Genomic DNA, 15,356 nt, shown 5'->3' with positions numbered 1-15,356 from the left:
TTAATGGCACTTGAGTGTCTCCTAACACAACAGTTTTAAGGCTCAGGAGTTCTGCTCTAGTAGGTCACTGTTGAATTCAAGTTCAGTAACCACTGTTCAGTGGTCAAACTTCTCCTGTCTGCTCCCGACACTCTTTTTTACAGTCACCGAGAAAGGAACTGCATGAGGCCACATAACCATCTCTTCCCTATTTCAGAGGATTTTATGACTTTCAGACACAAATTTTATCATATTATTATTATTACGTGTTGGGAAAATTAATCATTTTTTTCTGTTTATCACTGTGGCTTATTCAGTGGCCTAATTAGCTGTGAGAACTGTGTCTCTAATCCCTTGTCTGGCTCTGACCTTGACTGACTTTGGGTAAGAAAATTTTTATTTCTCACCTTGCTTTTATCCATCAGGAAGATACTAATGTTGAAGTTTTTTCCTCATGGCTTTAAAAGAAATATCACCTATGAATTCTTCTGGTGCATGGGAGAGAAAGAATAAGAAACCCAATTATAGCAGGCTCCTTAGAGACAGAAAGATTCATCCACACCAAAATTTTATAAACCTAACTAAAATCTTTCTTTCTCATTCTGCCAGTGGAATAACAGCATGTGGGTTTGAGAAACAGTATTGCTCAAAACCAGGGCAGTATAGGTTATTAATTATCAATATAGTGCTAAGAAAACAATATTTTTTGCTAGTGACCATGACCTTGTAAAGGACGTTGAAATTCCGGTATGTACCTCTTTGCACATACAGGCAGAGTTGTCACATCCTAATCACTGAGAGCCTGGTCATCTTAAATGTACAGTATCTGCTATATTTGCAGAGGAGACAAACAGCAAAATTCCCACTGAAGAATATAATGAAGGTGTTTTTCACATACTGCTGCATATGCAGGCATTTTCTAATGTAATTCCAAAAGTACCAAGGCTTTTATCTATACTGTGTCCTTGGGTATAGATACAGCCCTTAAGGCAAGAAAACAGGAAATAGTTAACAGGATTACAGTTTTAATTTTGGACTTCAACTCTACGAAGATGGAGAAGACACCACAGAAGAGGCACCATGTGCACTCAAGGGATATCCATCTGACTAATGCTTAATAGAGGAAAGTTTATTGAACTGTTTTTTAACTGAAGGGTGGAGAAACAAGATGATTAGATCAAGAACTTCCATGATTAAGCACAGAATCTTCCAGGTTCCACTGAAATACTTGGCATGCAGTCTCTATTTTATCAGATGCATGGGGAGAAGCTCCTGTGGGAGCATGGGGAGGTCAGTCATGTGTAACAGGATAAAACCTAGCACAGCCAACACAGCACAGTAGTGCTCAGAGTGAGGATAGTTATCTTCAGGAGGAGCCACAGTCTCTCACAGAGATGAAATACCTCTAGCCAGCCAAGTTACTAGCTTGTAAGCTAGCTTGCTCCTCTAGGGACTGATGGTGAGCAACTGGTGGTCTGTATTTTGCATCTCGGCGAAACAATTTCCATTTGCATTTAAAATTGTTGGTGGCAAAATAAAGTAGTAAAACACATGCTACCCACTGCTCCAGTCCGTGTACTGTTGCTGTGAAATACTGGCAGGATAGGTACAGCTTTGTCACCAGAACTAGACTGGTGACAAACACTCCAAAATATGTTTTCATAGTTTGGCAGTGAGTATTATGACAGCTGCAAGGTGCTCTTCAGGTTCTTGTCATCCGTGGTGTACTTCTTGCAAGCTTTTTGCATGGTCATTGACTGTCTGCCTGCTTTCACAAGCAGTGAAGTCATTGTGTCCCAACAAAATGGTCCTCAAAATGATCTCCATTTTCCCCTACAGCTTGTCCAATTCACAGGTTTTGCTTGCTGCCACTGAAAATGCCCACAACCCACTGGAATTTTAGACTTTTAGATCCAGGTTATCTTCTCAGTAGGCACTGCTTATGAAACTGCATGTAGCTAAAGGAAAGCTGGAAGTGAACCAGGTGGTCAGAAACCAGGAACACCTTTGTACCAGGAACAAAGGGTGGACATGCCTGTAAGGTGTCAAGCAGAGGCTGTAAATGCAATTGTCATGGAGTGACGTGGTGCCAGAAATGAGGTTAGCACTTCCTCCTTTCAACTCCTTCTGGTTCACTCCTGTCTTTCCTAGCACCTTGATACTTTGCTGCTCTGGTGTGGACCCTCATGGCCTTTGAAACAGACTGAGAAGGTATTTCACCAACATATATGTTTAAGATTTGTGGAACTGAGACAGACATATGGGAGCTATGGTGCAAGGCAGTGGATAAGATAGAGGTATTGGACTGGCAAAGGGAAAAGATGAAGGAATGCCACAAACATATGAGATGGAAAACTTAGAGAAAACGAAAGCAGGTGGGAGAAGGTGAGAAAGATGGTGCTATTATCATGGATGAAATCCAGGGAAAGGCCAGGAAGTCATAGTAAGAAAGGCAGAAACAAAATTCATTATATATGTGCCCTGTGCATCTGAACTGGGGAAGGAACACAGCCATGTTGCAGGCCTTTCACTCGTTTCAAGACTGGCCTGCTTCCATGAAGTGGCAGGAAGCCAAGGATGACAGGATGAAAAGTCCTCATGGTGCAGACAGACCAAGACACTTGTTCAGAGTACAGGGCCCTGAGGGAAAGCCATATGAGAAGTGGCTGAGGTCCCTAGGTCTCTTCAGCCTGAATGAGACTGAGGAGAAATCTCATTGCAGTCTACAACATCCTCGTGAGGGGAAGAGGAGAGGCAGACACTGATCTCTTTATCTGTGATGACCACTGACAAGAGCCGAAGGCACAGAATGAAGTCTTGTCAGGGGAGGTTTAGGCTGGACTCAGCATGAAAGAGAGGTTCTTAACCCAGAGGATGGTTGGGCACTGAATGGGCTCCCCAGGGAAGTGGTCATAGAACCAAGCCCGATAGAATTCAAGATGCACTGGAAAACGCTTGCACATGGTGTCAGGTACATGGTGTCATTCATGGGGCTGTTCTATGCAGCGCCAGGAGATTGACTTGACGATCCTTGTGAGTCCCTCCCAACTCAAGCTATTCTGTAATTCTGTGATTCTGTGAGTGGGACAACCCACGGCACTCCGTAGGCACCCTTTTTACAGGGCTAGAGTAAGGACGCTTCTGGCAGTCCTCTGCAGGCCTAAAACAAAAACAAAACAAAACAAAACAAAACAAAACAAAACAAAACAAAACCACACACACAAAAAAACAAACCAAAAGAAAACCCCCCAAAAAACAAACAAACGACGAAGGAAAGACTCCAGTCCTGTGCCTGGAGTCGCAGATCCCCAAATCTGGCAGAATGAGTAACACCATCAGTGACGGAACGCCGGCTGTTCTCTGCCGCTCTTTCTCCGCTCCTTTTACATAAAAAAGATGATTAATGCATGTCCTTCGGGTCACGCCGGTGCTCGATTCCGTTACCTCGGCCGCTTCCTTGCCACGGGCGGAGCCCGCCCCGGCCCGGCAGCCCGCGCGGGAGGGCCGCCGCCCTGCCGGGGAGTTTCCTCTTCCTCCCGCAGCGCGGCCGGGGCGGGAGGAGGAAGGGGAAGGAGCAGGGGCCGGGGCCGGGAAGGCTCCAGCGCGGTCGCCGCCGTCGCTGGTGCGGCAGGGGCGGAGCGGCGCGGGAGGCGGCGCCAGCGGCCGGCGGGGCCCGGAGTCACCGTGTCACGGCGCCCGGGAAGCCGTTGCCGCCGGATCCGCCCCCCGTAGGGCGAGCGAGGAGGCAGGAGGAGGAGAAGGAGGAGGAGGGAGGCCGGCTCTTCGCCGCCTCTTGTGTTTTCGCCCCGTTCCCGGCCCAGCCCCGGCCCCTCTCCTCTCACACCGGGGCGGCGGCGGGGGGCGAGGCCGCAGCGGCGCCCGAGCTGCCCGCGGGAGCCCCGGGACGGGCCTGGGCCGCCTTCTCTGGACTAGGATGTCCCGACATGAAGGTGAGCGGCGCGGGGCGCCCAGGCCGCTCCCGGCGGTGGCGGCGGAGCCCGGCCCGGCGGCCTTGGGGGCCGATCATCATCATGGCGCCGCCGGGAGCGGGGCCCGGAGCCCGGCGGCGGAAGGAAGGAGAGGCCCCGTCGGGCGGGCCGCGCTCTGCAGTGTCATAGCGGGGGAGGCCGGTACGGCCCGTTCGCCGCGCGGCCTCCGCCGGGCGGGGCCGGGGCCGCAGGTACGGTCGGCGGGGGGGCCGAGCCGCCCCGCTCCTCCGCCCGAAGGACGGGCGGAGCGCGGTGCGCGCCCCCGGCGGGCCCGGCCGCCGTGGGTGGGCGGTGGCGCGGGGCGGCCCTGCCGACGTGTCGGCCGCCGCCGCGGCGGGTCTGGCCGGGCTCCGCGCCCCGGAGCCCCCCTAGGTGCCGGGGAAGCGAGGCCAGGGCCAGAAGCGTGCGGGCGGCCTGCCTGGCCCTGACGAGAGGTGGCGGCCCCGGGATCTGTCCGTTCTCCCTCGGTTTTGCCTTGCGGCCGAGGAGGCCGGTGCTGGTGTAGTAGTGGCATGTTTTGAGGCCGCCGGAGAAACGTGTTCTCTGCGCTGCTTGCCTTGGGACCCGTTGTGTTTAGCGCCGTGGAGGAGTTTAGTGGGTAATTAGAAGGAGCAGGGTGGAGGAAGAGATGTCAGCTAAGAAAGGAGTTTCTGCAGGAAGAAGATGGGAGTATGAAACCAGGAGAGAAAGTTGCTCGGTTTTGCCACACTTGTTTACCAGCGGGTAAAGTGTTTGGACTAGTGTTGTATAAAACCAGGGGTTGTCATCTGTAAAGGTAACTTTCTGCCATGTTAGGAACTTAATTCAGTATTGTTTCACTTTCTCTTAGCTGATTTATCATTTCTCTGTTTCATCTTATGGTAAAACATTTTGACAGAAACATTATAGGAGAATTCGATATTTGCAGCTCATACTGCTGATTTCTAGTTAGCAGCTTGGTTTTAGGCAGTGTTGTATGTGTGATGGGTTTTTGGTGTGTGTTGAAGTATTTTGCAGACTTCTTGTTTGCACAGAATCTCTATCAATGTATTGTCTTCCCTGAATCCACTAACTTTTTTGGTTGTTTACTTGCTAAAGATAAAGCTTAGTAGGATTGAAGATACTTAGTAGGACTGCTGCTTTTTTACCCCTTCCTTCCGCCCCTGCCTTCGTATTTTCCCATGAGGGTGGAGATGAATTTCTTTATGGTTAAAGATGCAGTTTTTAACTGAAATAAAATTGTTGATCACAAAGTTGCTCTTGGTGCTATAGTAGGATATGCAGTCTGTAAATACCTGCTGTCATGCATGTATCCATAATACTCTCTTTAATATACAGTAGTGGAAAACAGGCTTTTCTAACTTGAACTGGTCAAAATTATGGAAGTTCTATCATAGTGATAAGTGACATCGTATGTTGTTCTTTAGTGGTTTTCAGTGACAAGTGTGTGGACTATTATAAGAAGTCATGATGTGTGTTAAAAAGACATTCCAACTCTGTTTTTTTTCTTTAAATAGAATTTTAAAGTAGGTTTTCTTGTGTGTTTCTTATGGAAACTGTAGTGTGAATTTTCCTTTTAGTTGTTAGATGTTTGTATCAGGGAAAATTGCATTTCCTGTCTTTGATATTTGTTGATAATTTTAGAAGAAGTTACTGTCAGTGAAACTGGGCTTAATAGTCTCTTTCCAAAGTAGATTCATTTGGACACACCTAGTTAGAAAAAACCAGATAATTGCCTAATTAATTACCTAATTGGGAAGTGAGTGTGAGTTTTGGTAGTTTTGGATCCTGGATGTAGACTTCTCAGGTGTATGTGTACAAACAATGCATTCCTGAAACCATGAGAACACAGTGAGATTAAAAATGACATCTACCACGGTTTCCTTGTGATTTTTTTTTTCTAAAGCTACTCCATCTCTTAATTTCTCAATGATTCTTCTCTTACTTTACATTTCAGATGTGTTCTTTTAGGCAACTTAAGTTACAGGGATAGAATAACACATATTAGTATGGAAGGGATGGTTTTCCAGCTTTATAGAGAAGAGGTTTGAGGGCTTGATTTTGGTAGAACTCTGGAAATCCATAGAAACTGTATACTCAAAAAGAAGGGTGATTCTTGCTTCAGAACTATGCAAGGTTATACACAGCTGACGGTTTTTGATCCAGTATGACTAGTTGGGGATGACTGTCTTGGAAGAATATGGTACAGGAAAAAAGCAAGCTTTAATCACGTTTATGTGAATTTTTTTTCTGTGTATTTTCTTTAAAATGGTCCATACACAAAGTTACAAACAAGATTTATTGATATTGTTTGACAGGATCAGGATGCTGTACCAGTTTATGGTGGAAAAGTGTGTATCTGGATGTGTAAATGCTGGAGAAGTTAGAATTCTAAAGGCTTGGGACTTCCAAGTAGGCTGTAAAGCATCTGATGGAGATTTATGTTTACTTTCCATTGCACTTTTTTGACTACTTCTTCAGTGTAATAATGTGTACAAAACAATTGTTTGGGGTATTTTGGTTAGTTGGTTTTGGTTGGTTTTTTTTTTTTTGTTTGTTTGTTTTGTTTTGTTTTGTTTTTTTAAAGTGAGATTTTTTTATCCTTCACTAAAAGTTTCACCACAGTCTGCCTTTTCACTGTGCTCTCATTTCACACATGAGATCCAAACTCCTGTTTCTGCCAAATCCAGGAAAATGGACATCAACTAGATTTTGAATCAGTGTTGGATTTTTTTTTTAATGTGTTTATTCGGTATTCAATAGACTTTCTTGGTAATGCTGTCAAGAGTTAAGTATTTATCTCTTGGTATTGCTAGGCTCTTCTAATTTTTCAAAACCATTTTTGCTGTGTGATTTGGTGTTAAGAGGCTAGCTGTTCTTTGCCTTTGGTTTTGTAGAATGCAACATGAGGTCGTTCCCTGGTCTTGGATTTCATGTTGTTCCCTTTATAGGAACAATATGCTGTGTTTCTCTGGGTTAGCCCCTCTGTGGAGGAATAGGTGGTGGTAATATTTGGCCACCTACAAGGAGCAGGTAGGTAATTTTTTTTTTTAAACTCTCTGGAAAGTTTACCAAAAGGTAAATTGCTTATTACAGGTTATGTCTTTAAAAGAACGTGTATTTGGCAGTGATTCTCTCATTTGGCAGTAGACACCACCCACAACAGCAGAAAAATCGAGAATTGCAACTTCCAGGAATGTCTTTATAAGACCATTTTTGCAACTTGTTTTGTGGAACTAGGTCGCAACAGCATTAACTGGCCTGGGTTCAGATTCCCTTCAGCTGGCATCTCTGGAGGGCTCCCAGTTCCGTATCACCTGCATCACTTCGTTCTCCATCTCTCGTGCTCTGTGCCTCACTCCAGACCCAGTTCCATCCTCTCCTGCCTGTTCTCACTGAAGGTGGTAGTCTTAAGCTTCAAAAAACTGTCAGCAATGCAAATGCTGGGTTTTTTGCAGGTCCCCACCCCATTTGTTGGTGTTTCTTATGTATCAGCAAAGGTCTGCAGTTAATCCTAGTCCCACATGAAGTAAATTGTGGATGGATGGTGGTAACACAGCTGGGAGGGGAAAGCAGTGTCTGTCAGGACCACATGGCCTTTCTAAGTATTCTCTTCTGGCTTTGAGATCCTTTCAGTGGAGGGAGCCAGTGTTTCTGTGCTCCTTTTCTTGTGTGTATACATAAATAAGTTGCCTAGAGATACTGAAATCAAGTGTTTGTTTGTAGTAGAAAGGTAAATAAGTAAATCTTTAAAAAGAAATGCATGTAACTTCATTTTTGAAATTCAAGAAATCATAATTACAGTTGAATATATACCAGCCACTTGAAAATCATTAGTATAAGGATAATATTAGCTCCAGTCCTCTAGCTGTACAGTGGAAAGATTGTGGGTCTGAGTTTATGTTGTTTTCTGTAAGGTCACAATACAAAACATAAAACTTAATCTGAAACAAACTTTTTGAAAACATTAATAGCAGAAGTAATTTCTGCCCTTTGTAATAATGCAATAGCTGTGTCATACTTGAGCTGCAAAAGAATACTACAAACTCATGTCACAATAATCTCAGCCAATTGATGCATAACTTAATACTTCATATGGTGTCAGTTATAAAGGTCCCACACAAAATGCAGAATTATTTTTGCATGTAAAACTTACAGTTCACTTAACTAGAGACTACAGTCTTGTTAGAGACTGTTGAAACACTCCATCTTTTTTATACAAAGTACTCAAGATACGGTGTTGGTAAAGTGTGGCATGTGGTAATGAAGTGTATATCTGTGAGACCAGTTACAACTTGCTGCCTTCCAATGCTTACTTTACTTGCATCTTCTCCAAACAAGGAGCTTGCTGTTTCACAATACAGAATAATAACAAATTCTTGCATGTGTTGCTGCCACTGAGATCTGTTTTGTTGAAAGTAAGTCCAGATTAGGTTGTACATGTTACATAAAGCAGTGAGGGTTTTTTTGAAGTTGCACTAGCATTTGCATCTGCCAAAGCATTTTCTAACTGTATATGCAAAGTATTTCGTACTCTTGTTAGTTTTACTCTATAGTAGCATATTAATGCATCTAATTGCAGATGTAGTGCAGTATCTGAAAATGAGTTAGTGTGACAATTTGACTAGTGAGAGCCGTGTTTAGGCACAAAAAATGTTAATGTTAAATGTAAAGAGCTGCAAATGTGATTGGAAATATTTGAACACAGTAATTTACTTTTTTATTAAACTTGTTTGATTTCAGTAGGAAACTGAATCATCATTTATTGATAAAAAGAGCTGGAAACAGAATTCATATTTTAACTGTCAAGATACTTACTGGCTTCATGGAAGCTAGGTTTTAAAACAAGGGTTTTGGCTGTGGTTTGGGAAACTGTTTGAACCTAGATGCTGCTGTTCCTGCAGAGTCTGAACAACGTCCTCCAAAAATATTTGTAAAGGGAGAACATTTTTTCCTCTCAGGCCTTTATAAAAAGTAATGACACCATCATGGGAAAAGGGAGAAAAAGATTAGATCTAAATTATCAATGTTGAAAGGCTGATAGCCTATATGCTTATGCAGGAAAACTGGAACAGAGCTGTGATACTTTTAACATCATTAGGTGCGGGTGAAGAGAGAAGACAAGCGGTGAAAAAGCTCTCTTCCAAATGTTGATTTGTAGAAGAAGGGATTCAGGGGTAATTTGTAGAGCCATGAAGATTGCTTGAGTGGTACTGGACAAATAAAATTCATACGTGTTGAATAAACGGAAGAAAGCTTTTCAAATACTTTTGCAAGTTTACATTACTAATAGTATTTGAGTGAGAGTTGTTGGTGTCACTGTTCATTGTTGTATCTTCACTGTTATGTTGCTTCCATTATTGTTAAATATGAAACCAAAGCAGTGAATGCAGTGTTAATACAATCAAGAAGCTGCTGGACAGAGCAGCATATTTGAAGAATGTTGCTCGGGAATTGGGATGTACCAGAGACAGGTTGCAGAGACAACAATAATTCAACCTCATTTAAGTATCTTTATTTTGTACACAGCTGCAAATTATCTACTCCACACCACCCTGCATTCTTTAGGGTGTATAGGATGACCCTCTATGTAAAATCACTGCTCAGTCTTAGGGAGTGAACAGCAAATGAGCAGAAAGAAAGGATGGCCAAGGTGTTGACAGTGGAGCTTTGTTGTGGAAGGCTGGATCAACTGTCCTGTCCTCTGTTGCAGTTCGTGTGAACTGCTAGTTAAGTTACTTTGTCAGGAATTCAGAGGTAACCTGTTAGCTGTTTGTTCCATATGAACCTGGTTTGGGATTTGGGGATTTGAGCATTCACACCTGCAACTGTATTAACTGAGCAGTGAGCTTTGGAAAAACAGTTGTAGACAGTCAAGGATTCTTATAAATCTATCCTTTGGCATCTCAGATTGGGTGACTGGGTTCAGCAGATTTGGAGTTTTATTCTTTACATCCTGTGGTTTCCCTCTGTTTCAAGAGAATTGAGATCTTGCTTAGAAGTGTTGTTAAAGTTAATTCATTGATGTTTGGGGTTCATTGAAATGCTGTAGGTAAAATGCTCGCAGAGAGAAGGCAGTGAGAAAATTTGTAGTCAGGTGCAAATTTATTTGAACTGTGTGATAACTAAGGGCTCAGGCTGACCAAGGAGGACAAAACAAACAGGAACTTTCCTGTTTGTTTAATGGACGTCATACATGCTGGTGCACTGAGTAAGGTGATATTTTTTAAGAAAGGAATGTAATTTGTGTTAGATGACATCTGATAGATTCTGACCAGAGATTGATACTAGGGATACATGTATTTTAATGTGAGCTTTCGTGGTTTTGTTGCTGGAATCATTTGGGCTAAATCCTCCACATGCAGTGTGTTCTTCCCCTCTACAGGAGTTAGAACAGATGAGCAGATTTGGTAGCTGTGGGTTCTGAAAATGGAGACATAATGGGGAAGGGATATACAAAACTTTAGCTGTAGGCAGAAGTGTTGCTCACTCATACAGAAGCAACATAATTAACATTATTAAGGTACTGTGAGCAGTTCAGAAAACTCAAGCAGAGTGCTGATAGTGACTCAGGATGTAAGGATGTGTGAGAGGGAATTATTGTATGGACAGAAATTGAAAAGGTGTTTACCTTAGAAAGGCTGGTAGAGAATCTGGAAGAAAGGCATCACTGCATAAAAAGAAATCTGTGGTCTCCCTTTCCAAATATGAGAAGAAATCTCATGAGTTCAAGGGGGGGGAATAAAATTGAACTGCTTTTTTGTACACTGTGATGAGATTATGGAGAATTTTTTTATTGATTGTTCTTTAGGTTACCTCATATCCAGATTTAACAGTTAAAGCTTTGAATTTTATCTTAAACTTTCTGCTCCAGGTATTTTAACTACTTCTGATTCAAATGTGGCTGTCAAGGACCTTAAATCTTAGCTCCCTTTCCCTTAAGCTTCACTTGAGTATCTGGTTTGAATTTATTCCAACAGTTTTCTGTATATCTAGTCCTAATGGTTATCCACATTTTTTTTTTCAGTGTGGCATTTTGACACTGTAAAGTAGGAGTATTTGTAATTCAGTGTGAGGCATAGAGACAAGCTCTTTAGTTTCACTGTTTCAGAAAATATGTATATACCCAATGTTTCAGTTCAGATCTACTTGAAAAGTTTTGTGTGGCTTATTGTCATTTACTAAGTTTAAAAGTGAGATCTGTGCCAAGTAAAAATTGTGAGGCAGCATCACGGAAGCCTTGGAACTGTGTATCAGAGGTGTGTGCACCTCTTTATTTCTACCTCTTGAACTTACTTGTTTTAATTTGGAATTAATTTTTAACTATGACTAGAAGAAGTCACTGGAGCCTCTGACGTTAGGAAAAAACGATTCTGCCCCACCTGCCAGGTTTGTTCTGAGAATATAGTTTGAATAAGTTGATAGGGGGAGGATGGATGGATTTACTTGATGGAATTTTTATTTTCTTCCGTTTTCAATCTGTAAAAAAATATTAGGTATAGTCTGTGATTTGCTTTTTATGGGCATTCCTTTTTATTGCTCATTTATCACCCTGCAGCGGATTTCATGTTTGTATTAGTTCTTTCTGTTGTGATTGCTTTATTTGGAGATTCTAGGAGACTGTCTCTAAAAGTCACCCCATTTTTGGTTGGACACCTGGGTATAACTCTTCTTGCAATAAACTTGGAACTTGGACACAAGAGACTGTGATGTTTCTCCCATGTGCACGTGGGATATCAGGTGTAGATTTTGTCATGCCAATAGGCAGCAAAGTCTCCCACAGGTAGAAATTAGTTGTCTTGTACTCCATTGCAGTGAGTTCTGTGGATATAAGTCTATTCTTCCAAATTTTTTACTCACTGGGAAATTTCACTAGCATGTATTGTTTGCAGCTATCACTTCATATTATGTCCCCATATTACTTAAGATTTGTTTTTAATTTCCCATTTTTATTAAAATACTGTTGATTCTGTTCCACATTTGATTCCACTGTCATCACTGACAAAATCCAGATGAAGAAAATACTAATTTTAAAAAGGTTTTTAAAAAATATACTGCAAAAGTAAGATGAAACAACAGAGAGAGTTCTAAATATATATATATATAACTGCATTTTTTTTTTCTTACCTCAGGTCAGATTTGGCCACTTCCTTCCTTCTGCCACTTCCGGGTGCCAGATTCTTTTTGGGAGGCAATGTTTCTTGTCTTGACTGACAAGAGGTGCTGTCTCTGGTAGGATAAATTATCTTTGCTTTCTTTCTTTTTGTCTTTGATCTCTTAACCTTTACCATCTCACTTTGTTGTCACTATTCTTCTCGTTGGTTGTGCTCTCCCTCTCCTGCTTTCCTCTTCTGAGTGCTTTGGGGTGGGATTTTCAACAACCCCGTGGGAAGCTGTAGACCCCTGTTGGGTGCAAGTGCAATAGGAATTTAATGCCTGCCTCTGTAACCTCTTTGAAAAGCAAAGCTCTGGTGTTTCTTGATGCACAACTTGCCCTCGCATATTTCACGAAAAAGCTTTTACTGGAAAGGTTTTAGGCAGCCAGATACAGAGACGGATTTGTGTTTTAGTATTGTTGGTTGGCTGATGAGGTGAGGTGCCTTTAGTAGTGGAAGTTTTACTAAGTTATGGTTGATGTATTCTTTATGTATTTCTTGAGCAGAGTCATTGTTTATAAAAACTCTTCACTAACAGTTGATTCCTGGTGTAAATGCTATTTACTATTGGCTTATTGGTACTAAAGCGGCCAGTATTGACTGAAGGTGATTTCCAATGGCTCGTTCTGTGAGACTGTATTTACTCTTAAGAATTTGAAAGGATGAGGTGAAATCTATGTATAAACAGTGTAGAAATCAGGATAAATTAATGTGACAGATAAAAATATCAATATTCATATTAGGGTTGTAATTTTAAACGAATTTTGAGACCAATTTTTAGACCAACAGGGTTTCTTTCCAGATGCTTGATGGTACGGGAGGAATTTCATGGCAGCTTTTGGAAATAAACAACTGGGTGTGTGCTGAGGACAACATTAGAATTACTTGACAGACTCCAGCAGCGTCCTGGAGTGCCTGGTTGGAGAGCAGTGAGCTGTTAAACAGGTGATACTCTGAGTACTTGATAGGCATCTCAAGTATCCTAACTCCAGCAGCAGTAGATCATACATGATTTTCAAGGGCACAAATGCATTAGTATATAGTCATGTAAGGACCTCCTGTGTGATTGTCAATAACTTCTGTCTTTATCTCCAAATAAATGATTCTGGTAAGAACTGATGTTTAGTTTTACTGGAGTATATTTTTGCATATTTACCTCTGTGTATTTGTATTAGTTGTACATGCTCAGAAATCATTGTTCACCTGGAATCAATTTTAAACTGCTGTGAGTCTTGATTATAATCCCTTGTGAGCTAGACTTTCTTTCATGATAGAATGAAATTAACTCTGAAGAAATCTGCGGTTTCGGTAGAAAGGCTTCTCTCTGCTCAGGATAACATCACATCACTTCTACTCAACAAAGCAAATGTTTGAATTATTCTGTATTTGCATATGCTTTCATTGTAGGCAGGAATGCTGAGATGTGCCTAACACAAATGGTGTTTAGTGTACAGCTGTTACATGTATTTCTGCGTGCCAGCTGAGGTGTGGGCTATCTCTGCAAATAGGAAATCTCTGTAGTGAGAAGCAGCTTATGATCACTGATGAAGTGGGTCTGTGAGAGCAACTTTACCAGGAGTCATTGTGCTGGAGCAAAGGTCGCATCTGGACTGACATAATTGTGCCCCTGCAGCTGCCAGAGTTTCCTCTGTCTTTACTTCAGAGAGCAAATGAGGCCCCTAACTTCAGCCCCTGAATTATTGCCAGTATTACTTTTCACATGTCCAAGGTAGACTCTTTGAAACTAGTTGTGGAAAAGGAGGTAAGTTTGGGAAAGAGATTTCAAGGATGCCCTTGTAGAAAGACCTAAGCCTCACAAAAGTAAGCTGTAGAGAATTCAGAGCTTTCTATGTAATGACTTAAGTTTTTTCAGTCTAGATGTGCATAAGATAGCTCAAATGATTTTAATTCCGTACCTGTTTCCTGCTATTATTTGTGGTGTTCTGATAAGATGAAAATGTCAGTAAGGATAGTTTGATCTCTGACTGTGCAGATGGAAGTCAGTTATTTCTGCTGTTAACCGTGGCATGTTGATTATATTAATTAGATATCTTGTGGATTTAAGAAGCTGGAATAGAAACTGCAGTGTCTTGACTCAGAAGTAGCTCAGACACATTTTCCAACTCTCTTCTTCCTTGGTTGTCTTCAATTTTAGAAAATTCCAAAGACTAATAAAAGCCTATTTTGTCTTCCTTTTGAATTCGAAAAGAATGGATACTGTGATCTGCAGGTATCTTTTCCAAGGTTGTTTGCCATAAGGCCTGTGAAATGCCAGGCAGAATCTGACAACATACCGTGTTCCATATTCTGAAAGAGACTTGCAGTAAGCAGAGAAAACAGCTTGAGATTTTGCTGTAGAAGAATAGCTTTGTAAATGGAGATATACAAGTAATGATTCATTAGAATATAAACTTGTCTTTATAGTGTAGATAATTGAATATTTGAATGTTATTAGTCAGATTTCTACTGGTAGAGGTTGCTATTGATAATGTTTTTGTGCTGTTGCAGGTTGCTGTCTGAAGTTCATTTAGAAGCAGAGAATCTGCAAGATTCAAGATTCAACAAACTCTCAGGTTTAACTCATGTCACATTAAAAAAATAAGTAAAAATGGAGGATAGTAATAGGTTTTGGGTTATCTCATAAGTTTGTTAGAATATTATCCAGTTCTTAAGTATTGGAGCCAGTTATTGAGAGGTATCATTCTTATTGTGCCTCAGAGCTCAGTTAATATTTTTTTCCTGGATGCATTAGGAATTAAAGGAAAATGACCAGAAAGTAAAAGAACAGATTGTTGGGAATTGCATGCCAGAGTGCATTTATTTGGCCAAGACTGAAGTACTTCAAGGTGATAATTGAATGAGATGCAGGACTCCAGGCTCTAACTTTGAGAAGCACCATGATGTATCTCTTCAGAGGAAGTATTTCAGGTCATCTGCTGATGAACACTCTTGTCATGCCTGCATTAAATGTTCTGTTGAGCTTCTTCCAAACCTATTATTCCTTCCTTCTAAATGTTCTACTTCAAAAATTATCACTTTTCAGGGAAGCAGACACTTTCTTAGCTTGTGTAATAGGACATGGCATTAAATGTCCCTAATCAGTAAGATGACGTTGCATGCATGTTCTTTCACAGTGCTGAGCGTTTGGAGATCTTGGCAGTGTATAGCAAATTTAAAAGTCCATATTGTGGCTTGTTCTACTCTAGAGAAGCTGCTGGACTCAGGAGTATCTGAGAAATTAGAAACTACAGAG

At 41.6% G+C, this 15,356-nt stretch overlaps 1 protein-coding gene across 1 annotated transcript in view; it reads left to right on the top strand.

Annotated features, from left to right (window-relative positions):
* The first annotated feature begins 3,382 nt into the window (after positions 1–3,382).
* Positions 3,383–15,356, top strand: part of KCMF1 (potassium channel modulatory factor 1) — a 44,163-nt gene continuing 32,189 nt past the window's right edge. Inside the window, exon 1 of the mRNA XM_066181594.1 lies at positions 3,383–3,929. Coding sequence (XP_066037691.1) covers positions 3,383–3,929 — 547 coding nt within the window. The remainder of the gene's footprint in view (positions 3,930–15,356) is intronic.

The sequence above is a fragment of the Chamaea fasciata genome, unplaced genomic scaffold, assembly GCF_029207755.1.
Source record: "Chamaea fasciata isolate MVZ Bird 193981 ecotype frontalis unplaced genomic scaffold, bChaFas1.0.hap1 SCAF_4, whole genome shotgun sequence".
Lineage (NCBI taxonomy): Eukaryota > Metazoa > Chordata > Aves > Passeriformes > Sylviidae > Chamaea > Chamaea fasciata.
Note: the sequence above shows the minus strand (reverse complement) of the source record. Positions and strands in the feature narration are given on the sequence as shown.